Source organism: Augochlora pura, chromosome 3, assembly GCF_028453695.1.
Source record: "Augochlora pura isolate Apur16 chromosome 3, APUR_v2.2.1, whole genome shotgun sequence".
NCBI lineage: Eukaryota > Metazoa > Arthropoda > Insecta > Hymenoptera > Halictidae > Augochlora > Augochlora pura.
The window spans coordinates 29894480-29916545 of NC_135774.1; the positions used below are offsets into that span (position 1 = coordinate 29894480).

The 22066-nt window shown below is 49.0% G+C and overlaps 4 protein-coding genes and 1 pseudogene across 12 annotated transcripts; 2 read left to right on the top strand and 3 right to left on the bottom strand.

The window, feature by feature from the left end:
- Window positions 1-455: 455 nt before the first annotated feature.
- On the bottom strand, window positions 456-2059 carry LOC144478952 (odorant receptor 82a-like; annotated as a pseudogene). The gene is made up of 3 exons (XR_013495424.1): window positions 1919-2059; window positions 1172-1652; window positions 456-1086 (listed from the first exon to the last, which is right to left on the bottom strand). The product of XR_013495424.1 is annotated as an odorant receptor 82a-like (transcript).
- Window positions 1491-9673, top strand: LOC144478951 (uncharacterized). 6 transcript variants are annotated; one of them, XM_078197352.1, is made up of 8 exons: window positions 2968-3102; window positions 3230-3416; window positions 3538-4622; window positions 7764-7988; window positions 8054-8781; window positions 8845-9046; window positions 9115-9333; window positions 9535-9673. In XM_078197352.1, the coding sequence occupies exons 4-8, from the start codon at window positions 7800-7802 to the stop codon at window positions 9613-9615; spliced, it is 1419 nt and encodes a 472-aa protein (XP_078053478.1). In that variant the 5' UTR covers window positions 2968-3102; window positions 3230-3416; window positions 3538-4622; window positions 7764-7799; the 3' UTR covers window positions 9616-9673. The 6 variants fall into 6 exon arrangements, with proteins under 6 accessions (XP_078053480.1, XP_078053478.1, XP_078053479.1 ...); XM_078197353.1 differs by having other exon boundaries at window positions 3029-3102; window positions 3244-3416; XM_078197349.1 differs by having other exon boundaries at window positions 3042-3416; window positions 3538-3866.
- A 460-nt stretch (window positions 9674-10133) lies between these two features.
- Window positions 10134-11632, bottom strand: LOC144478960 (ADP-ribosylation factor-like protein 3). The gene is made up of 5 exons (XM_078197364.1): window positions 11524-11632; window positions 10855-10983; window positions 10658-10789; window positions 10331-10567; window positions 10134-10272 (listed from the first exon to the last, which is right to left on the bottom strand). The coding sequence occupies exons 1-5, from the start codon at window positions 11524-11526 to the stop codon at window positions 10231-10233; spliced, it is 543 nt and encodes a 180-aa protein (XP_078053490.1). The 5' UTR covers window positions 11527-11632; the 3' UTR covers window positions 10134-10230.
- LOC144478959 (RCC1 domain-containing protein 1) lies at window positions 11541-13324 on the top strand. Of its 3 annotated transcripts, XM_078197361.1 has the most exons (7): window positions 11541-11681; window positions 11760-12125; window positions 12187-12383; window positions 12468-12597; window positions 12659-12785; window positions 12860-13034; window positions 13099-13324. In XM_078197361.1, exons 2-7 carry the CDS (start codon window positions 11896-11898, stop codon window positions 13266-13268), a joined length of 1029 nt encoding a protein of 342 aa, XP_078053487.1. In that variant the 5' UTR covers window positions 11541-11681; window positions 11760-11895; the 3' UTR covers window positions 13269-13324. The 3 variants fall into 3 exon arrangements, with proteins under 3 accessions (XP_078053487.1, XP_078053486.1, XP_078053488.1); XM_078197360.1 differs by having other exon boundaries at window positions 12187-12597; XM_078197362.1 differs by having other exon boundaries at window positions 11760-11840; window positions 12002-12597.
- LOC144478961 (uncharacterized) lies at window positions 13319-20567 on the bottom strand. The gene is made up of 5 exons (XM_078197365.1): window positions 14329-20567; window positions 14124-14262; window positions 13924-14052; window positions 13648-13847; window positions 13319-13583 (listed from the first exon to the last, which is right to left on the bottom strand). The coding sequence occupies exons 1-5, from the start codon at window positions 14450-14452 to the stop codon at window positions 13450-13452; spliced, it is 726 nt and encodes a 241-aa protein (XP_078053491.1). The 5' UTR covers window positions 14453-20567; the 3' UTR covers window positions 13319-13449.
- Between the last annotated feature and the right edge of the window lie 1499 nt (window positions 20568-22066).

Sequence of the window (22066 nt, forward strand, 5' to 3'; positions counted from 1 at the left end):
CCAGTTACAACGGCACTTACAACGATATTTTCGACTCACCAGCACGGAACGATCGCTGCAAGCATGTTGATAGGTCTTGCAGCTGCGATCCGAATGTCGCTGGTTCGATTAATATCGTTGCATGTGGTTGATATTTAGATCCCCGGATGTTTAAATCCATTGCCATTCGAACACGACGACTGCCACTTTAGCCACTAAACAGATGGTTGAGCAGTGAATGTTTCAAGCAAGAGCTTTAAGGAGTGGCTAAATAAGAGTGCTATAGTAGATAATAACATTTTAATATATAGAAGTCCTAAGGCTTAAAAAAAATGTCCTAGTACAGACAGTCTGAAATCTTTAATAGATCTACTATCTATCTACTCGGTCGTCTCCGTTGCTGATGTTTCCGTTACTTATGCGTTCTTTCTGATTTGCACAGGAAAGCACTGGTGGCAGCGCAAAATCATGGTGCTCTACGTTAACATCACTCGAAGAACCGACAGATAGGACATCGAGGTTTTGACGATGCTCATGTAGGTCTCCATGTTGACAACGAAGAAGCCCCCGGCCCTGAGTTGGAAAGAGTTCTGGCTCCTCATCAGAATGAAGATCACATCCACCGATAGCTTGTGGGGAATATTACACCAATTGCTGCAATAGACGCAGTGCCCGACCCCCTCGAATTGGTTCTTTAGATACTCGCCGACGTAACTATAGGCGAAAAGCTGCGACATTTGTACGACCACGACTACGAACGTTTTGATCACCAGAGCGACGTTATTGTTACTCAGAGCCTGTATAAACTGGAATCCTGAAAATAGCGTGACGAATACATCTAGTTCTAGAACCGAGGGGTTTCGCGACGTCGATCATTACCGTTTAGACAGATCATTACACAGCTTGAGAACAGCTGAACTATCACGATGGGGCTGAAGGTGTCGTTCAGATCCTCGGAGAGTTTCAGCAGTTCCTGGTGCCTGACGACCAGGGCGTGGATACGCGTCTCCTTTTCGTCGACCTCGAAGCATTTTCTGAATTCCAGCTTCAGTATTTCCGCCTGGCCACACACGTGAAAAATGATACCGTACAACAAGGAGTCGCTACCTATCGAACGCACTTGACTCAGAACACGGCTCCTACGGAACCCTATCAGACAGATAGAGAGAGAGAGAGAGAGAGGGTGATTTACCAAGGTTCCCGGTGCTGATAACGAGCAGCGCGATGATCTCGCCGAAGTAACACACTGGATGCAGACTCGCAGGTAGGTCCAACAGGTCCAGAGTATACTCCGAAGGCAGGGGATAGCTCGACAAGTCCGCACGTGTTGCATTGAAATTCTTCACATCATCCTCGTCCTTTTCTTGCAGCATCGGCAACATTGTGATCACCATGCAGCCGAAATACGAGCTGAAGATCACGCAGCCCCATGCGATGTGACCCATTTGCGCGTGTCGTCGCACGATCACTTTCTTTTCCTGGTCGTTCAGCTCGTTGTAGTCCTTCAAGGCCGACAGAAAGTTGCCCACGAGTCCCTTGGGCCGCATGCGAAACCATAGTATCTTCCACATCGACAGGATGCCGCAGACGATCATGATAAGCGTGTCCATGCTCTTCTCGGCGTCGCTGTTGTCCAGGTACAATTCCACGTTCAGGATCATTAGCATGATGAACTGCAAGAACGAATCTTCAACATTTCGTGCAAAGAGTTTTGGGACACCTCGGGATAGGTGAATGCAAAATTACAATGACTTTCCATGGACCGAACGATCTGTCCAGCAAACGCAAATACTATTTTGCGTGGTCTTTGAGTTTCTGAAAAATGTAGATGCAAAGATCCGCCTTTCTATGGATATTCTATGAAACGGAGAATAAGTTTAGCGGAAATAGACCCTATATGTCGCAGTATTCGACAGTGATACTATGCCAGTGATCATACCAGAAGTATCATGCAGACGAACCAGCGCATGCCGGAGACAAAATCGTACTTCTGCAAGGGCCAGGTACCGACAGGCCACGAGACGATTTTGATCGGCCTCATCGCGTAGGAGAAGTCCTTGTTCAACGGTACGCTCATGGTCGAAGCTCGTACAAAATTGCGATGAATAACTCTCTTCGGTAATCGACCCATCTTCATTTTCTGTAGTCCCGCGTGTTGCGTATTTCGGTTGATGATTTATTCATCCGGTAATCGCCTAACCGGCTGTCGAGCACTCTGTCAGCTGCGCGCTGCCAAGAAGACGACGCGAGCAGGCGAGAGAGGTGGAGACGAAAAAATTGAAAGAGAAAGAGAGAGAGAGAGAGAGAAAGGGGGAGAGAAGGGAGATCTCGGGTCTTTCGCTGGTCATTCTGGGACGGTTTCACGATCGCGTACTTCGAGTCGTGAAAAAATAAGTTGAGGACGTATCATTGAAGTTTTTTAGAACGCGAAGTTCCAAATTGCGGATGATTGCTTTAAAAGCGAACCGCTTGCAAGCGGTTTTCCTTATTCATTCGCCTGTATCGGAAAACAATTTACAGTCTACAGTTCGGTGTCGCGGAACGGGACAACGTCCATCTCGTCGAATTATTGTAATACTGTCTTTATTGCGTCGTAAAAAGGTGATATACACATGACATATTCGACTAACACGCAGACAGATAGTTAGACAAGACAAGATAGCAGTCTTCTTTTATTGAGAACAGGAGAGGTAAAGACACTGTCACCAGCATTCGAGTCTCGTGTACCTTCAGGATCGCCTTCAGTTTTCTGTGCCAGAGTTCCCGGTGCGAATCACGCGTCCATCATCGCTTTTACGATCGACGTGTACAGAGCAGAGGCTTCCAGGATCTCCTTGGACGTGAGCAAGTTCATCGACACGAATTTCCCGGCCGTGACACAGTACGACGAGTTGCCGTGGCTGATGATCGACGCCAGTTCTCTGGCTCGGTGCCCTCGGGAACGGTACCAGATCGAGTCATAGGCTCCGAACGAGATCTCAGCTGTCTGGGACTCCAGGGCGTCGCCGGCGTAGGTGTAAACGTACAGCTGCACCAGCAACGTGGTCGCGAGCATCACGCAGTTTTGTCGTCCGTGTTCAAGGAGATGGGCATCATAAATCCTGGATTTCAGAAGAGCTATCAGTGAGTGGGAAGCAAATACTAAAGGAAAATCAAAGTTACATGATTTTCTCCGCTGCTACTCATTGTACGATTTATTAGGTTCAGAAGTTAATTTTTCTTTTTTTCAATTGTTATATTCTAACCATAGTTCTGAGCTTACAGTGCTCGTGTCTGGCTTCTCAGAGAACTATGTGACTGAATTGGTCAACATAGCATGAAGGAACACTTGTTTAAACAATGGAGTGCAGTAAGCAGCGCGTGAATCATTGTGTGCTCTTCGCGTTTCAACTGGAAAAATGCTGCCGAAGCTGCAGAAATGATTATCGGTACTAATGGTAATAACACTGTGTATCAATCCACCTGGAAACATTGGTCTATTAATTTAATTAAACTTTTAAGTTGGAAAAAAGACTAAAATTATCTTGTATATCTAATATGAGACTTTTCTTGTGACAGAAGGCAGCGGTACATTGGAGCGAATGAGTTAGGTCTAACAGGTTGTGGGGCTTGAATGAGACAGTTATCAAGGCATGACCGATTACTCGGACGACGAAACAACGGAGACTAGAATCAAAAGCCGCAGCTCGCAAAAGCATGTCGTCATGTCCGGCTTCGTTTTTTCGGCTTGTTTTCGACGAACCATGCTCCAGCGATATACTTGGCAGGACGGTTTCAATTCGGTCCTCTGCGGAGGACGATTCATCCCGCGACTGCGGAGTCACGAAACGCTGACGCCCACTTTCGTGCGGCCCGCGTCCTCTTTGGTCTTTTATTCAACCGAACAGGTCACGCGAAAGGCTTGTGTTTTCATACGCATAAAAATATGATATATACCGACGGCCAAAAGGGGGTTGCACAGAGCGTAGAGAATGAAAGACGGAAAACTGTCGCGTGTCCTTAAGGTCGTTAACTATTGACGATTCACCGAACCAAATGATCATAGCGTAGGAGAAGCCGCGCTAGGTGCAACCCCCGTTTGAGCCAGCTCGATGGAGTTCCACTGTTCCATTGAGTCAAGCATCAAAGTTCATCGAGCAAAGCGCGAATCACTAGCCGCGATAAGAAGTCCGATCTCGTAACGGTGTTCCACGGAGGATGCGAGCTGAACACCGCCGGACCCGGTGCGTGCTAAGCCGGCGGTGATTTTTCTCGAAATCCGGAGAGAACAGCACACCTGTTCCCCATCGATCCGCGGGGTTAAACGAAACGCGGTCACCGCCGATCGAATCCTGGCAGCCTGCCACAGAGTTTCGAACCGGTTAGCGATCGAGCGATCCTCCGGATTAAGAGCCGCGCGCGCGCGCGCATAGCTCAACCACTACGCGACCTTGGCATTTCGGATTAAAATGGGACGGCGATCGTCGTTTCCCAATTCTACTCCCCGGGGTCGATGACATCACACCGCATGGCATGCCGCCACCGGGGGACCGACCGAAAGTGCTGTGACCCTACGCGGGCTGCAAGCCGGTTTTTATCGGCCGTGATCCTGCTATCGCGATAAAGGGGGAGTTCTCCTTTCTTGGAGCGTCTTTCGAGAAACGGTGCGTTTCATTTTCACTGCGAACATAACGGTGTCTAATAACAAGCGAGGGACACGGGTAATTCTTGGGGAATTTTTTGGAAGGTCGAATCGCGCGATTACAGGGGGGGAAGAGCGCGGCGAGGAGGGCGTTTCCAGCGATCGCTTCTAAAATCGAGTGTACGGTATTCGAGCGGCGCGAAATTCCAGTCGAGTTCGACGTTTCCTGATCGAGCTCGAATCAGTATGGTCTTGCTGCCTCTTGCAAATATTCGACTGCGCGGCTCGGTTCGACTCGGCTCGGCTCGGCTCGTAGGAGCTTCAAACGGTGCACGGAGCTGCAATGAACGCGTCCGCGCTCGGCTGTGCCTGCTTGCTTGCCTGCCTACCTTCTCAGGTAGGTAAGTACCGTTCGTCGGGCTACCTTTGACGACAGTCACGCCACAACGTTCGCCGCGTCAGGTGCTCACGGGATTTCGAGACCAACGGGACTCTCCTCGGCAGCTCGCGAGTTCTCCGATCGCCGGCAACCGCCGCCTCGATACTTATTCTCGACGTCGAAGTAAGCCAGGCTCGAAGTAAGTCCACGTAACCGGAAACGGTCCTCGACTCGCGTTTCTCCTCGCTCTTCGCCTTTCCAAGGATATTCGATAGTTTTTCCGAATCGGCTCGTCCAGAGGCAAATTGTCGTCAGAAACGTCGCGTACCGTCTACTTGCTGAAAATTTTTGTTTCGATATCGTAGAACGTCAAACTCCGGAAGATATTTGTGAATATCGAACGAGAGCTACAGCTTCGACTCTTACAGCCACAACCGTCCGAATTCGACCGCGAAGAGCGTGCGCAAACATTCTTGACGGATCGGTGAACTTGGTTCCCGTCGATTTTACGCGAACGGTTCTCGTCCGTACGTGTGCAAAGCGTGTGACGCGTGTTCGGGTACCGGTGAGTCAAGCTTGAATGATCGCAGCCACGAGAATACAGTCGAGCACGCTCTAGTTGATTGAGAATACCGTTTCGCACTCCCCGGATCGAAGGGACGCCGACGAGAACTTTTGACTCTTCCGCTGTCGCGCTGGTACCGCCCTTTGACGAATATCCACGAGAAAATCGTGCGTTAAATTCACGCAAGAGACAGGATTGACAGTGATCTTCGCTTCCATCGGAGACTCTGAGAACAGTAGTTAACAAGATTCTCGGAAAACCGTGAGCTCAGCGCGTTCATAGATCTCCGGCTCGCAAGATCGGTAAAGTCTGCCGTTTCTATTCACGGTGGCATCGTTCGTGTGACAAAAATTGTATCGCAATAATTTCACCGCCGCCGCGAACGACGACGTGTTATCTCCGACGCTCATTAGCCGCTAACTGCGCCGATAACGAAAACTGTAACAAGGATAGGTGTAATTGTCACGCGCAATGTGTTCCGCTCGACAAATACGCAACCTTGAGATCCACTACCTTTCACCGAACGCGCGAATACGCCGAGTCGATTCTCCACCGTATCTAGCCAAAAATTCCCGCAACTCTGCCCGCAGGGAAGAACGAGAAGTGGCTGTTGAAAACCTTTAAAAAGGTAAAAGAAGGAACTAACGTGAGTTAGCAAATTACGACCAGCCGGCGTGCGAAGTTACGCTGACCGTGTCTAACGAGCACCTCTAATTACGCGGCTAGATGCCGGTTACCTGGAGACCCGTGAATATCTCGGGATGGACTAATAAGTTCTCCCGTTCCCTGTTGCGCCGCGTCATCCGTTCGCGAACGGTACGCGTTGTTGAGCAAAACCATTAATAATACCGCGGACCCGTTAGACAAATAATCCGTTAGATGAAAAGTGGAAAAATCGAACGGCGTTGCCGAACCAGGTGATCCCGCGGACACCGCCGACCTTGCTACCGGAAACGTTCCTGAAGGTTCTGGCCGCGCTTTCCCTCTCGTCGCTGTGCAATCTCGTACTCGCTGTGTTTACGCGCGAAATTGATAAATAAACGGGTGCGCGCGCGCGCGCTGCACCGTGCGAAACCAGGTCGCCCTCGTTCCAGGGTCGATTTCGTTGCGTTTTTAGGTCGACCAGCGGATTTCGCCGGCGTCCGATTCGAGGATCGGATCCGGCCCGAAACAGGGCCACGGCAGCGCCGCGGCGATCGTCGGGCCCCGGCTCCGGCTCCGGCTCCGGCTCCGGCTCCGGCCTGGGCCTGGTTTCGGTTTCGACCGGCCACTCGATCCCGCTATGGAATTCCCGGCCAGGGCCCGGCCCGGGTGCCCCACCGATTATTGACGCGAGTTTGGCTCCTCGCGTCGGAGGAGCGATGAGTAACTGCCGGTACCGTTAGCCCGAATCGACGTTCCTCCTCGAGAATGTCAATTTCATGCGGTTTACGGTACTGGAATTGCGCGTTAGAATACACCGCGCTCCGATTGTTCGCAGTTCCTTCCCATTCACCACGTGTCCGAGCTCGGTATCGCCAATACCTTATCCGCAGCGAGACCAAGGTCGCCAGGATGTTCACCCATCGATTTCCTCCGCAACCCTGAAATCCAAAAAAGGCCAATAGTAAAGTAAAGTTTTAGGAATATTTTGAGCCCTGATCGAATTCTTCGATCCTTACAATTTGGTGACACGTTAAGCACCACATGAGTCAGCGACGCCACAATTTGCGTTCGCGTCGTATCTATACATTACTCGATAACCTAACGTAGTTTTAATTTCTCTGCACTTGATGTGTTAAAAGGACAAGACAGGTCGTATGTAATAGTGTTTAGTAAATTGAGCTCACAGGAACGAATCGAGCAGCCACGAAAAATACCTCTTTACCGTGGTTGCTCGATCGTCGGCAAGTGGAGGCATTCGCGTAGAGCGCCGTCGACGCATTGTCGGCGATTGTCTCGTGCTCGCCGAAAGAGCGAGCATGAAAGAAAGAGAGAAAGAGAGAGAGGAGCAACGGTATAGCGGAGTCGAGAATGACCACGAGCCGAAACGTTTCCGGTGTGTCGCTCATGGCCTCGAAGAAGCCGCACCTTCCTAAAATAACTCGTCCAGAGTAAGGATCCGGTTGAAGGTCAACGACTCCTCGCCACCTTGGCTGAATTAGGACCGCGAGCGCCGGATTCCACGATCGCGTGGATCGGTCGATCGATGATTAAGATTGCTCGTTTGGTTTGTTCAGGCGCGGTAGAGGACCGAGGAATCGCGGGGAAGAAAGATGTTGTTGCCGAGGACGTGTATCCTGCTGATCGCGCTGGCCGGTGCGGCGAGCTGCGAGAAGCACGAGGAGGAAGACGCATCGGCGGTGTTTCTGGAGGCGGCGAAGACCTTCTTCTCGAACAAGGACGGCATAAGCGGGCTGCAGGGACTGGCGAACGCGTTCGTCCAGCCGGACACCGGGAAACAGGTAAAACGAGACACTTGTCCCGTCCGCGCCGATTAGAATCTCTGCTAATCAACTCTGCGAAACAGGGAAACGACATTCTAGGCGGCAATGGGAACATAGATGGCATCGGGCAGATCATCTCGGGCATCGGCTCGATGTTCGCTAGCAGCGGAAACCGTCAAGGGTTCGACTACTCGATGATAGGATCGGTTTTGGAAGGCATGCTGAACACAGGAAAAGAGAGCAACAACGTCGGCAGGGAGGCCGATGGCAAGCCGGAGCTCAGCATAGACTTCGAGGGTCTGCTAAACCTGGGGACTACGCTGTTCGGACAAAACTCCGGAAATCCGGACATGCTGATGGGCCTCTTGCCCATGCTGATGCAGAACCTTGGCGGCGATACAGAGGCTGACGGCCAGACGAAGTCGCACGATCACTCCGGCCATTCTTGGTACATGCCGCCTATTTTGGAGAACCTGCACGTGATGTGGGAGCACTTTAGCAACTCTGAGCTCGGCCAGACCCTCTGGAAGAACAGCGGCTTGGCACATTTCGTAGGACAGATGACCGACCCTAATGGTCGCATTCAGTACGAGAAGATTCTGGACAGCTTCGAGAACCCGGCGCTGCGACGACGATGGATCAGAGCGTTGACGAACTACGTCGGCGAGTGGATCTCGCACGTGTCCGACCCGCAGATCCAGCAGCGGTACCTGAACACGGCGCAGTTTGTCGGGAATAGTTTCCTAAAATCGCAAGGATTTCCGAAGACGGCAATGTTCGACGCCATGAGGCCGGTGGAGAGCCTCTCGAGGTAAGAATAAAGCTAAATCGCAATCAGATCGCAGCGATCGTGTAATCTCATGACATCGAATAGGTTGGTGAACGCGGTTGCCACAAGACACCTGGGCATGAAGATCGACAGCTCGCAGTACATTCGTCCGGCGGTCGCCTACGTGCAAGAACTGATCACCCTGGCCTCGGAGAAAGGATTCATCATGTCCCGAGTGAACGCCAGAGAGATCAGTAATCGCCTCAGCGAGGTGATCAACTACGACATCGTCGATCCGATGTTGAAGGTAAGCGATCGATGCTGAACAAGTGGATGACGCTTATCGTCAGAGACATTCAATGTTGTTTTCGTCAGTCCTACCGAGCGTACAAATGGTCGATCAAGAGGCCGCAGTGCGCCAGCCAGATCCTCTGCACCATAAACGAGAAGAACGAACAGAACAAGCAACATTCGCCTCTGCGTAGCGGTGTGCTGAAGGCGTCAAGCTATCCGGCAGCCTGGGCTGTCAGCAACAAGCTGGGAACCAGTTTCTGGACCCTCTACGGAGCCATCACAGAACACGACAAATGCGTCGTGAGTAGACCTACCGGTGTGGGCAAAAAGTTCCGGGAAAAAGCTCGTAAAAGTTGTCTGCTTCGATGTCAGTTGTTGCTAGTCTGAAAATAGACACGCGAACCGAGCGAGCTCTCTTCGAACTGCTTGCCTGCATCGTTCAATTTTTTTTTTGTACCGTAACCCGAAAAAGGACTGACCGTGAACCGTTTGAATTTTCAGCAAAAGTATCCGGCCATGTGTACGGACTTCCACGAGGAGGAGATCCGAGTTACCACCGAGAGCGTTCACAGTGAACTTTGATGATCTCTAAGATAGTGCGCCTGTGAAAGACAAAGAAAAAGAGAAAAAGAGAGTGTGTGTGACAGAGAAAATAGAGCTCGCGGGCGACGCGACGTCATATCGTTTCGAAAATGAAGAATGTATCGTGATAAGATATTACCGAGTCGTTTCTGTCGAGAGGCTCGATTCGCGGGGAATATCGACGGGGCAAAGGCACGTGTACCTTTTTCGCTTCCTCGCGTGTACATAAAAACGGCGGAGTCGCCGGTGTGGTAGAATAACTTAGGCGTCCACCTTCTGATAACCATTTTTTTTTTATTTTTCTCCGTCCCGACGCGTTATACATATAGGTATATATATAATATATATATTTATTTACTCTAAAGGAATCTAGAAAAGTTATTCTGCACGATGGCAGGACCGCGCGATGAAGAGAAGGCACACGCGTTCCTCAGGGTCATACTCGCGCGTTCTCCATCGAATCCGTCAATGGCCAATCCGTCAGCAAACAGCTCCTGTAAATATTAGATAAAAAGCCAAATAAAACGTATGATGGTTGTACAGGATGCATCGTAAGAGCGGTCCCGTGTCCTTTGTGTTCATGCAACGCTTCTCTCGCTTTCCTCCAGCTATTGGTTACTTCCTCTTGATGTTCTTGCACGCCCACTCCAGACCCTCCTGTCGAATTCGAGGATTCAATTGGAAAATCAAGTTTATATTTTTATCGGTTGCGTACCTTGACACCTTTGCCATCGGTGGCGATGCACGCCTGAATCTGCCAGTCCCGGTCCTTGATATTGTGCAAACCGAGGCCCTCCGCGATTTCTGCTGCGGTCACAGCTTGCCCTAGATCCTGCTTGTTGGCATACACCAGCAATGGGACTCCTCGCAACTTCTCCTCGAGCAGCAGCTCCGACAACTCCTGACCGGTCTCTTCTAATCGTTTCACATCCGCGCTGTCTACCACATAGATCTTTGCGAGAAACAGATACCTTGTCAAAGATTCGAAATCTCATCTGCAGTCGAGAGAAGCAGCTCTTAAAGTTTGCAAAATTCTACCTACCAAGACGTCGGTGTTCTCGAAATAGTTTCTCCAGTAAGGCCGGATCTTTCGAGCACCGCCAATGTCCCAGACATTTAATTTGAAGCCCTCGCTTTGCACGCTCTTGATGTTGAATCCCTGGGTCGGCGTTACCTGTAATCAACGATTCGTTTAATCGGTAAATACAAATTCTTGATGTTCTCGATGTTATATAATACCTGTGTAATGTCTTCGCTAGCCAAGGACTTGAGTATCGTCGTTTTACCAGCATTGTCCAGACCCAAGAGGAGCAATCGCAATTCTTTGTCGGGGTTCGAGCGCAGTTTTCTCAAGATCGACAACAGTCCCTATAATAATTATTTGTTAAACGATAATAGTGATAGTACAAACTACAATGAAACATTTAATCTCACAAAGACACACTGTCTTCTTAAAGCGCAGCGTATATTAGCAGAGTTAACGACATGTTTATACAGAAAATAAAAATGAAAAGAAAGAAGAAATTCCGTAAGTTGAAATGAAAGACGATTCAAATTTCGCGCTCCTTGGCCTAGCAGACGGGATCGCAACTTCGTCTGCTGTATGTATACCAAACAACGCTGCGATTCCTCGACGATGTTTCTATTATGTTTGATATTTTTGAATTACGAATGTTTATAATTGATTTTTGACAGAAAGAGCGACAAATACTTCGATCGTACATGTTTCATTAAACAGAGTGTATCCCGAGGAACCAGATTGCATCGAATCTTGATAGTGCAGCTAACGATAGGTTATGTCGTGCGCGTCTCATGTCGCGAAATACGGATTCAACGGGGTGAGAAAGGGGTGCGTAATCGAGTGTTTTGTGCACGTTAAAATGATGAATGATCACTGATTATCGTTACCATGTTTCTTTTGTTATTTATTAAACGGGAGGCAAATTGTGGCGGCAGTTAACTACGACACGTCTGCTACTGGGTTATCGTCCACAGAGTTTGTTGTGTTGTCGGTTTGGTAACTAAGGAAACTAGTGCTGTACACCTGCACAATTTGACCAATAACAGTATGTATTTCATAGTATCTGCTTGGAAACAATGATATAGTCCCTTGCCTTACATCACAGACAATATTTACATTACAGGCACGTACACGACCAAGGAAATTGAAACTTTAGCTCCTATTACCTTGTCTATGTCAGCTTAGTATAAGGTCTTATGGCTAGGTAGTATAGAATAAATCACATTTCCACAGAAACAATCGATTCCAATGTTTCTAACATGTTTTATTATGCTGGATTTAATGCTTGTACATTGTTCTCCGATGACGGAGGCATTGACTATACAGTGGATTCGTTTACCAAAGTATCCTTTTCTGGAATCACAGACTTCCAGATAGGATGGGGATATTTTCTTTTGTGGAAGGGAAAGGAACTGCATATTTTCAAGAAAGATCAAGAGGGAAACACGAGCGTTCAATTGATACAGATACCGCAGAGCCCATTAAACAGGTACAATGATATCTTGGATGGCCTTACCAGGAGTAGCAGCTAATTACATTTGTTTTCCTAGCTGTAAATCAGCTGCAATTGGTAAAGACAATATAGTAGTGTTAACTGACAGCGATGAATTATGGAAATACAAAATCTATGAGACTAACGATTCCTGGAAGAAAGTGACAAACTTTATTCCAAGCAACGATGACTCAGATAGAGAATACCCTGTTAAAGTCCTGCAAGGAGGGTGCACTGTAGTTCTTAGCAACTTAGGTACACACTCTTTTTCCGAGTTTATAAATTGTTTGATTATTTCTATAAAATTCCGAGGGTTAAGGTCGGTATCGATCGCTTCAGGTCGCGTTTTCAATGTCCCCACGTTGGTCGAGATGCCGAAGAGGGTGAAATTCGTGGATATCGCCTGTGGATTTGATCATACTGTCTTATTAGCAGAGAACGGAGACGTGTATTCGATGGGGATGGGAACGTAGGTATCGGAATGCTACGAGTCGACGCGATATTACAATATAAAGAATTGTTTAAATCAGGCGTGGACAATTGGGGCACAACGATCTCGAAGACTGCGACAATCCTAAGCTGATCGAGGCACTGGCCGGTCTCAAAGTTGTTCAAATTTCGGCAATGGGGTGGCATAGCGCCGTGGTCACGGATCAAGTTAATATTCTAGACAAACAAAATCGCGATCGGTAATACAAAATGCTTTTCTCAAAACAACATTTTAACCGCAGGGTGACCTGTACACATGGGGTTGGAACACGAATGGAGAATTAGGTTTGCCCTCCATGGACAGCAAAGTAGTCGCTGTACCAACTTTGGTAGACTTCACAGACGATCAGAACGAAGTCGTAGAGACGTGTGTGAAGAAAGTCGAATGCGGAAACACGTTCACCTTGTGCCGAACTGGTACGTGTGTTCTATGACAAATATCGAAGTACGGGGATGCTGAGGAACCGAATTTTTTAAACAGATGATGGCGCATTTTGGGGCAGCGGATGCAACAAGTACGGGCAACTGGGTCAACCCCGGGAAACTCTGCCCAGCTGTACAAAATTTATCAAATTGCAGATCCCTGGAGCCATCGGAAGCATCGAAGACTTTAGGTGTCAGGAATGGGGCACCTTATTATTAACAAGCTAACCCCTCAAGTTTGCTACCATTTTTCTATGTATGTTGCTCGTTGAAAATAAAGATGATAAAATGATTATATGCGAAAAATGTATTTCTTCGAAACCTTCGTAGCACCTAAGTTCCGACTCGACGCTCTGGCTCAACGCGGGAATTCAGAAGCAGCTTATTTAACATTATCGTTTTCTTCGAGCTAATCGAATATAGCCATCGCCTCGTTCGCTTCTATCAAAGGCAGAATGAATTTTCGTTTCTCCACGAGGTTCTCTTCGTCGTCGAGCGAGTTTGCGGGAGTATGGGCCATGCTTAAGAGCAGCTTCCCCTTGCCTGAAACATCGTTCGTTTTATTCGAACCGTAAAACAATTGTGCAAGAGTAATATGTAGATTTACCCGTCTTCTTTTTCGATATTCCGAAGACATTGTGCATCTCGAACGTTCTACGAAGCCCGATGTTGAAAGGCGTCGTTTTGTTGTCCGTCATTTTCGCTGGACGCGGCTTCCGGATGGTGAACGGCACCTGATAAATCTGCACCGTTATCGGTTCAGCGAAAACTTCGTAGACCAGAGAATACCTCAGCTCGTTGGCATACCTAATACAGAACATTCCCGTTGTTATCTCCTAATTTGATTATTACAGGAGCAGAAGAATTCAGATAATCGATTTACATGGCGTAAGTAGACTCCATCACGGTGTCCAGCACAGCTGCCGGGTCCATGTTGCTGAGGAACGTCTCAGTCTCGTCCTTTCCGTCTTCGGAGGGCGACTCTTCCTTGTCCTCGTCGCTCTGCGTTTCTCTGCGAATAGAAAAGCGAATCGACAGAGTACTCACGCGGAATCGAAAGGCTACTTCTTGGTAAAACTTTACTCGACGGGGTTCTCCTCTGGCTGTGTCGCCACGACCTCGTCCCAGTAAGGGCAGCGATTCTTGTCCGGTATTTTATCCGCAGCCGTGTGAAATATCTTCTTCATCAGCCTGAAAAACTCCACGCGGGGGAGCTTCTTCTCTAGGGATGCGAGTGCTTAACGAACCTGATCGAAGATCGCGAACGCTAAACGGATGGATCGGTTACCTCGGACGAGCATCATCTCCCCGGCGAGCCAGCTGACCAGTACGCCCAGGCAATAGTCGTCGAGGGTCTCCTTGTTCTTGAGAACTTGGAGCGCCATCGTGTCCAGGAACCAGAAGGACGCCATGTTGGTCTGATAGTCGTCGATCCCGAGAGCATTTCCCAGCAATCTACAGAAAGACGAGGATTCTACGCGCTTGGACTCGAACGGCGAGAGAGTCGACCGGAATCGAGGGGAAAATAGCTAACTCGATCAGCTGCGGTGGTTGCTCGCTCACGATCTCGATCGGCTTGGCCCGCAAGCTCGCCAACCTCGCGGGAAGGGTGTACAAGAACTTCTCGGCCGACTCGCCGGAAACTTCGGGCTGATCGACCGGATTCCCGGCTCTCTAGAATTTCGGGACCGACTTCGAGTTCCGTGAATCGAAACGAAGTTTCGGGGACGCGACAAGATCGGATGTCGCGAGCTATTCCCCGGGAAAAGTTTCTCCGTGGGTTCGATCGGGATCCCCCCACGATCGGATACTCAACCTCGTTTCCAAGTTCGGTCGATCTGCTGTCGTCCCCTGTGCTTTTCGAGTCCGGCATCTTTCCCGGTTTCCCGTCGCAGAAGGCCGGGCAAACGAGCGATCGTCGTCGGCACGTCGCGCGTAACGCCGAGCCGAATCCGAGGAGTCGCGCGGTTAACAATGAAACACTCACAGAAGAAGAACGGGTTCGTTCATGTCTGTTTTTTTTTTTTAGTTTTTATTCATTGGTTTTATTTTTTAATTTTTTTTTCCATATTTTGTTCAATATTTTCAGAAAATAACACTCCAAAGCGAAAAAACCGTATATTCTCACCAATCCCAATGTGTGTATAATATATATATTATACTTCTCATATATAATATATATGTATATATATATAATATATATATAATGTATACTTTTATACTTTATATATAATAATATTATGTAAAGTAGCGCACACTTTAGACTGTTATGTATCGATACCGTTTTAATAATTTTATCGATAAATTACAAATATTGAAAAACATGAAACAGACACAACCGGCGGGGACGCGGGGATTTTCGCGTACTTCTTCTTTTTCTATTCTCGAGGGACAACGTTTTCTTTCGTGCAGAGAACAGTGAAAAAATGATGGTTACCGTTGGCGGCGGCGACGTTCCTTGTCGCGGCACCCGTTCCCCTTTCGTCAGCGGGGGCGCGTCGGGTTCGATTCGTGTCGATGCTCGATATCGCGGACGTCCACGGTCGGTCCCGAGAAAGAGATCGAAGAGAGGGAAGCCCCCCGAGCCTCGCGAGGGAAGAATCCGCTCCGCGACTAAGGTCCGATCAAGGGCCGACTAACGTCCCGACGAAGAAGACGGCACGCGGGCCCAAATGTGAGGGTCGCTCGAGTCTGTCGTTCGCTCCTCCTCCGTTCCGTTTTCCCCGGGAAAAATCGGTGACCGACCGCGGCGATCAAGGGAAATGGGTCAATCTGGTGTCATCTATCGGGGGGGAAGAAAAGGGAAACGGGAAACGCGAGCACGATCGCGCGCGCGCTGCCGCCATCGTTTCGGGATTCCTATTAAAACAGCTATAATATTACACGAGTCGCTGAAAAATCCCCGAGTCCCGGCGCGACTGACATTTTTTTTTTGTTTATTTATATATTTTCACACCGAAGTCAGAAAGGCAATACGCAGTATGAACTTACTTAGTACAATTGTGTGTGTATGTGTGTACGCGTATGTGTGTGGCTTTTACAACTATTTTATTTTTTTTTTCCATCCTTTTTGTTTCTCTCTGTCTGTCGACTGTATCATTTTTTTTTCGCGTTTTATCTTTTTCGTGTCTCTTTTCTGTTTCCTTCGCTGATTGTTTATTGTTGTTTGGTGCCGCCGCCGCTGCTGCTGCTGCTGCCGCCGCGGCCGCCTGCTGCTGCTGCTGTTTGATCGTTTTCTGTTTTTTCATGTTTTGTTCATTTGTTCTGTGTGCTCGCTTCCACGCGTTCCTCCTTGCTTCCTCGGTAATCTAAAAATCTTCTCTGCTTTTCGGTTTCCCCTCTATACGGTTCGACGATCGCGGCTCAACGATACTTTTACAATGTTTACGATATCGATCAATTTGTTCCTTTAAACATTTTTCTTTTTTTTTTCTTTTTTGCTTTGTTTCCCTTGGACCTCTTCGCTTTCAGCGTTACTTTCCGGTGCCTTCCCTTCTTTCTTTTGTTTCCCCGTCTCTGATACATTTCGGTCGCCAGAACATCTCTCTATCTCTCTTATATACGTTTGGCTCGTTCGGTCGTCCGTTCGTTCGTTCGTTTGTCGGTTTGTTCGTACGTTCGTTCGTTCGTTCGTTTAAGTCTTCCCCCGTTCTTCCCGAGTCTCGAAAATGGCTCCGGAGATACGTGAGAATTAGAGGGGGGTGGAAAGGAGAGACACAGAGAGAAGAGAAAGGAGCGCAAGAGGAGGGTGCTCTCGGAGGGGCATCAAGGAGAGAAAATCGTATACAGACGTAGCCAATGAAAAACCAAACTCTGACGCGGATGAGAAATCAACGAACCAAACGAAACTGGAAGAATAAGTGGACGAAATGCAAGTGGGGGATGTAGAAGGGGATGAAAATGGTGGAATCGGGGATAGTGCCGCGATTTCGAATCTTTCTTTGCGCTTCTCCCTTATCTAGTTTCCATCGATCGGCGCAACGATCCTCCCCCCCAAAGAAAGCAATCGAAATCGCGAAAGAAAGAAGAAACCGCATTCAGCAACCTAGAACATCCGGCGAAGCGCAAATCAAAAAACAAACCCGAGGAAATTAAATATTTTCAATCGATTTTATTGAAAATAATACAACAAAATATCTCATAATAATAATAATAATAATATTAATAATAATAATAATAAACTAAAAATAATTAATAATTAATGATACTTACTGTTCCTACGCGATCTCTAAATAATCATGTCTTAAAACGTCGTTTAAATAATAATAATAAAAATAATAATAATAATAGTAATAATATTATCATCGGCATTAATCATCGTAATAAAATAATAATAAAGGCAATAAAGTTAATAATAATAATAATAATAATTATATCATAGAATAATGCATCAATAAACAAACTTAATAATCTAATTATTGGTTAATGATTCGTCATCGTCCTCGATCGCTATCAATGGATCTTTTTCTTTACCTAGTCATTAATAATGGATAATTAATTAATTCATTAATTAAATTACACGTTGCTTGGATATGCACATAGAGATATAAAGTCGTTTTTGGTCCCACCTAACTGCAAACGTTATATTCATACAACAATTTTTTTTTTTGTGTGTTTCTTGTTGTCGCATGGATCGCTTTTACATGTATATGCGTGTGTCTCTGTTCCTCGTGTGAATCATGTACCCGTGTCTCGTTCTCTTTTTCTCTCTTTCTCCTGTTTGTGTGTGTGTGTGTGTGTGTGTATTTTCGCGTGTTTTTTTTTTTAGTGTATGTATTGGTGTCAGTGTGTGAACTTGTAGGTATTCGTTACGTGTGCCCGTGTTGCGAAGAACTATTGGTTTAACTATCGGTAAAGCTGTCGTTTCTCGAAAAAGGTTTGTGATTCGCGTATACACATGACAATGTTCCTTTCGCCCATTCGGAATCGCCGTTCGCTTTTCTCTTTTTCCGTTCCGTCCCGTGGATCCTCGGCCAGAGGCGGATCTCGTCTTAGCGATCCACCTTGTACCACCTTTTTGTTCTCAGTACGCGTCCTCGTTTCCCGATCGGTTCCCGAAAAATCGAACCGCTTCCGCCGCGGCCCGCGTCGAGACGAACGGAAACCGAGAAAAGTCGTTCCGATCCTCTCGGTGCCGGCGATGCGACGTGTTCGCGCGACGGAAAGCAACGTCCCCAGGCCCGGTCGCGTCTCTAGACGCCGACGCGGACAAGACAGTCTCTTCCGACATTGTTTTCCGTGTTCCCATTACCTACGTCCGCGAACGAGAAACATCTTTCCCGTTCGTTTCGTCGCTGGCTACACAGCTGGCCCACTTTGCTTCGCGAGATCGCCGACGCTTCTCGTCTCGCGTGCTCGCTACGGCCGATCGATCAAACGGGACCACCGCGCGTCCCGCTCGGGGGCGTGTGTTCCTTTCCAATTTCCCAGAAAGAAGAATAAGAGAAGAATAAGAAAGAAAATTGAACATATCTCTCTCTTCTACAACTGGCATTTTCGTTCCGCTTCTTTATAGTACGCACGCTTAAGATACCTAATAACATTACTCTCACTAGACACATCACCGTGCGAAGAATCAACACACTCGTCTTCCACGATAACACTTTACAGCCAATCGAGAGAATTTCGACGCGCCATTAAACCTAATTTGATCTTTCTCGTTAAGGCTAGGATACGCGAATTTTACTTTACAATTTCTCGAACGAATACTGGTCTGTATCAGTCGCATAGTTTTCTATCAGCCTGCCGGCCCGTTTCGCCGCGAGCCGAGCCGTTCTCCCTGCAACCCGTGCACAGCTTCCCTCCTCTCTTCCTTCCGTCCTCGAACAATTTCATTCTCGTCACCCGAACTTCTTCCGCGTAGATACAGAACGATTCTCTCGGTGCTTCTCGGGAGACCGCAGGAGAAAACGACCCGCTCGAGCCAGACCGCCACGTCGGTTAATGCCAGTTGTACGCTTCCTCGGAGACGAGTCGTTCGCTCTCGAGGGAAACCGTGCGCTCCGCTCGGGCCAGCTTCGGGTTTCAAGCGCGATCCGTCGGCGGGACGCCGAGGGGCCCGATCGCACGGAATGTTCGCGATTTAGAAAATACGATGAGAAACGCCATGGAGCGCGCGCTTTCCCCTTCGTCTCTGTGTTCGCGGCCCACCGGGCCGATCCGCGACAGCGCGGCCGGAAGACCGAGGGCCGTTCTTCCCCGCGCGGCGTCGATCGGCCCGGACGGCCGGCAATCGCATCGTTAACATATTTCAAATAGTATAACCTCACAACCATTTTGACAACAATCAACCTTCAACAAAAGAGCGTCCTACATCAAAGAATCTTTAAAAAATGCGTCGGCCAGCGAATCGACTCCCGGCGCCGCTTCCACGATCGCGCTTCTCTGTCATCGCCTGTCTCTCTCATTCTCGATTCTTTTTCTCGCGGTTCTCTCGGTCGCGTTTGCCAACACACGCTCGCGACCGGAAGTCAAGTTTGCCGGCCGACGTATCACATGTTTCAATGCTGCGAACCACGTACTTGCGACTCGTTCGTCACTCCGTCATACCTCCACTCTCATTCGCGATTCGCTCGAACGCGATTCAAAAGAATGCCCAAGGTGTGTCTTTTCTATCTCGCCGGAGGGTCCGATCCGCGCGGCAACCGTCCGCCGCTGCCCGCCGCCGAATCGCGGCAAGCCACGTCGTCCGTCGTCGCCGCGCGAGATCTTCCCCGGGGGGTTACGGGATCACCGGATCCACCGATCGATCCGGATCGGTCGGCGGACCCTTCAATCCCCAAAGCGATCAACAAAAGTAACGTTTACTAATTACAATCGATTTAAAAACGATACTCCTAATCGCGCTACGATTACGTACGACAAACTCGACGGTACATACTCTGTACAACTCGCGTGCGATTATCGCTCGCACCTCTGCGCGAAGGAGGAGCGCGGTTCCTCCGGCGAATTCCTCGCTGCGAACCTCGCTCGCCGATCTCCACGCGTACGCGCGAAATTTATCTTTCTGTCTGTCCTCTCTTGCGTGTCTCTCTATGCGCGTGTGTTTCGTGTGAATTCCTCTGTGTGTGTGTGTGTACGTGTGTATATAGATTCGTGTACCGTAAGAGGTGTACGGGCTTTACGGTGTCTTTCCGTCTCGTGATCGATCCCGCTCTATTCCTCGATACGTGCTTCCCCGCGTCGATTCTCTTGTCCTCGCGGAACGGGTTGAAAAAGGAAAAGCCATCGAAACGAAAGAGGGAAGTGCGAGCTCCCGGCCGAAAGAGTACGGCTAGAGGCGGCTGGAGCCAGATAGGCGATAGGATAAAGGGAGAGATAGAGAGAGAGAGAAAGAGAGAAAGGCAGAGGGGCTGGTGAAATGGAGGGCGAGGAGGGGGAGGAGGAAACGGATTTGAGATTTGCGAAAGGCCGGGATCTCTGGCTCGCACTCGGACGCAGGGCTACCGTGGACAAAACTGAAAGGGCCCTCTCCCTGTCCCCCTCCCCTCCTCCCAATCCCCCCTGTCCCACCCCAGACCCCCCACCCCTCCCCATTCCCTCTCTCCTCCCCACCCACCCCCCCCCCCCCCAAAAAACCGAGAGTGTTCGATCGAACGCGACGCCCTCGGCTAATTGCCCCGAGCGGCTCGCGAGATTAATTAATCGTCAACGAGATAATAAGCGACGCGCACGCGGCGCGGCGCGAGCCCGGCACCCTTTTGCGCGCGCAAAACAGGACGCCCACGCGCCACGACCGCGCCGCGTCGCTTCCGATATTTTCATATCTATCTATATATATATACAAACGGGCGCGCGGCTACGCGGCGCCTCCACGCGTTTGTTTATATATACTTATAAACGACAGCGCATACCGCCATAAGAACGACCGATAATCGATATAGAATCATCGCGGTGTAAACAATAAATGGCGACACGTATATATCGAGAAGTTCTCGTAAATCTTCTCATTTTTTCACATTTTTTTTACTTCATCTTTATATATATATATATATCTATTTAACGCTTTGGACGCGCCTTAAACTCCTCCCTTTCGATACGAAACGATAATATATAACTGTAAAATCCATGTGGAATATAAAAAATATTCTCTCGACGTTTCCTACCTAACTATATGAAACACTGCGCTAAGACTGTATACTTCGTTACGAAACGTATATGCGCGAGCGCGTCTTGTGTGTTTGTGTCCGTATGCGTGTGTTCACCTGTGTAGAATCGAGGTTTGAATGGGGCGCCTGTGTTTGTGTGTGTGTGTACCATGCTGTATACGGTGTCATCTCCGTGTCCGTGTGTGTGTGTATAGTTCAATCTTACTTCTGTTATTCGCGTCACGGTATATTCTGCTCGGTATACTTGTGTTTCATCAGTCGTATATCGGTGTATCTCTCCCTGTGTGTCATCTGCTCTGTGTATACGGTTTCCTGTGTACAGGCGAGTGACGGTGTGTCAAGGGTCGTGCGTTTGCGCGCGCGCGTGTGTCCTTCGTATATGCGTATACGTGGGTTTCTGTGTACGCGTGTGTGTGTGTGTGTTTGGTTTACGGTGTACGCCTGTGTTTTCGTTTTGTCAGCTTTACGCGCGATCTTTCTGCTCGAGCTTGCGAGAAAGAGTTACGTCTAAGGGGCGAGGGTTGACCCGGGGTCCGGATTCCGACGTGTTCCTAAACCGTAGCGCTTTCCCGCCAAACCGAACCCGCCAGCTTTCCACCCGAGGGAAACGTCGGGAAACCCTCCCGGGGGGAAACGCGGGCAAACGCCGGACCGTCGTCGCTCCTCGGCCCGTATACAAGGGTCGCTTATACTCTACGAGAGATATGCCGCTTAACGAAACAGGGCTGAAACAAGATCGGGGGGTCTGCGGGGGACGCGGCCGCCCCATATCGGTGGCCGAGAATTCGCGTCGCGGCGTCGAGACGTTACGGAGCCTGACTACGCGGCAGCGCTCTTCTCGGCCGCCGACGTCGGCCGGGGACAGTCCGGGACACGTGGGTGGGGCCAGAGGGGTACAACGGCAGAATGCGAGAGCGT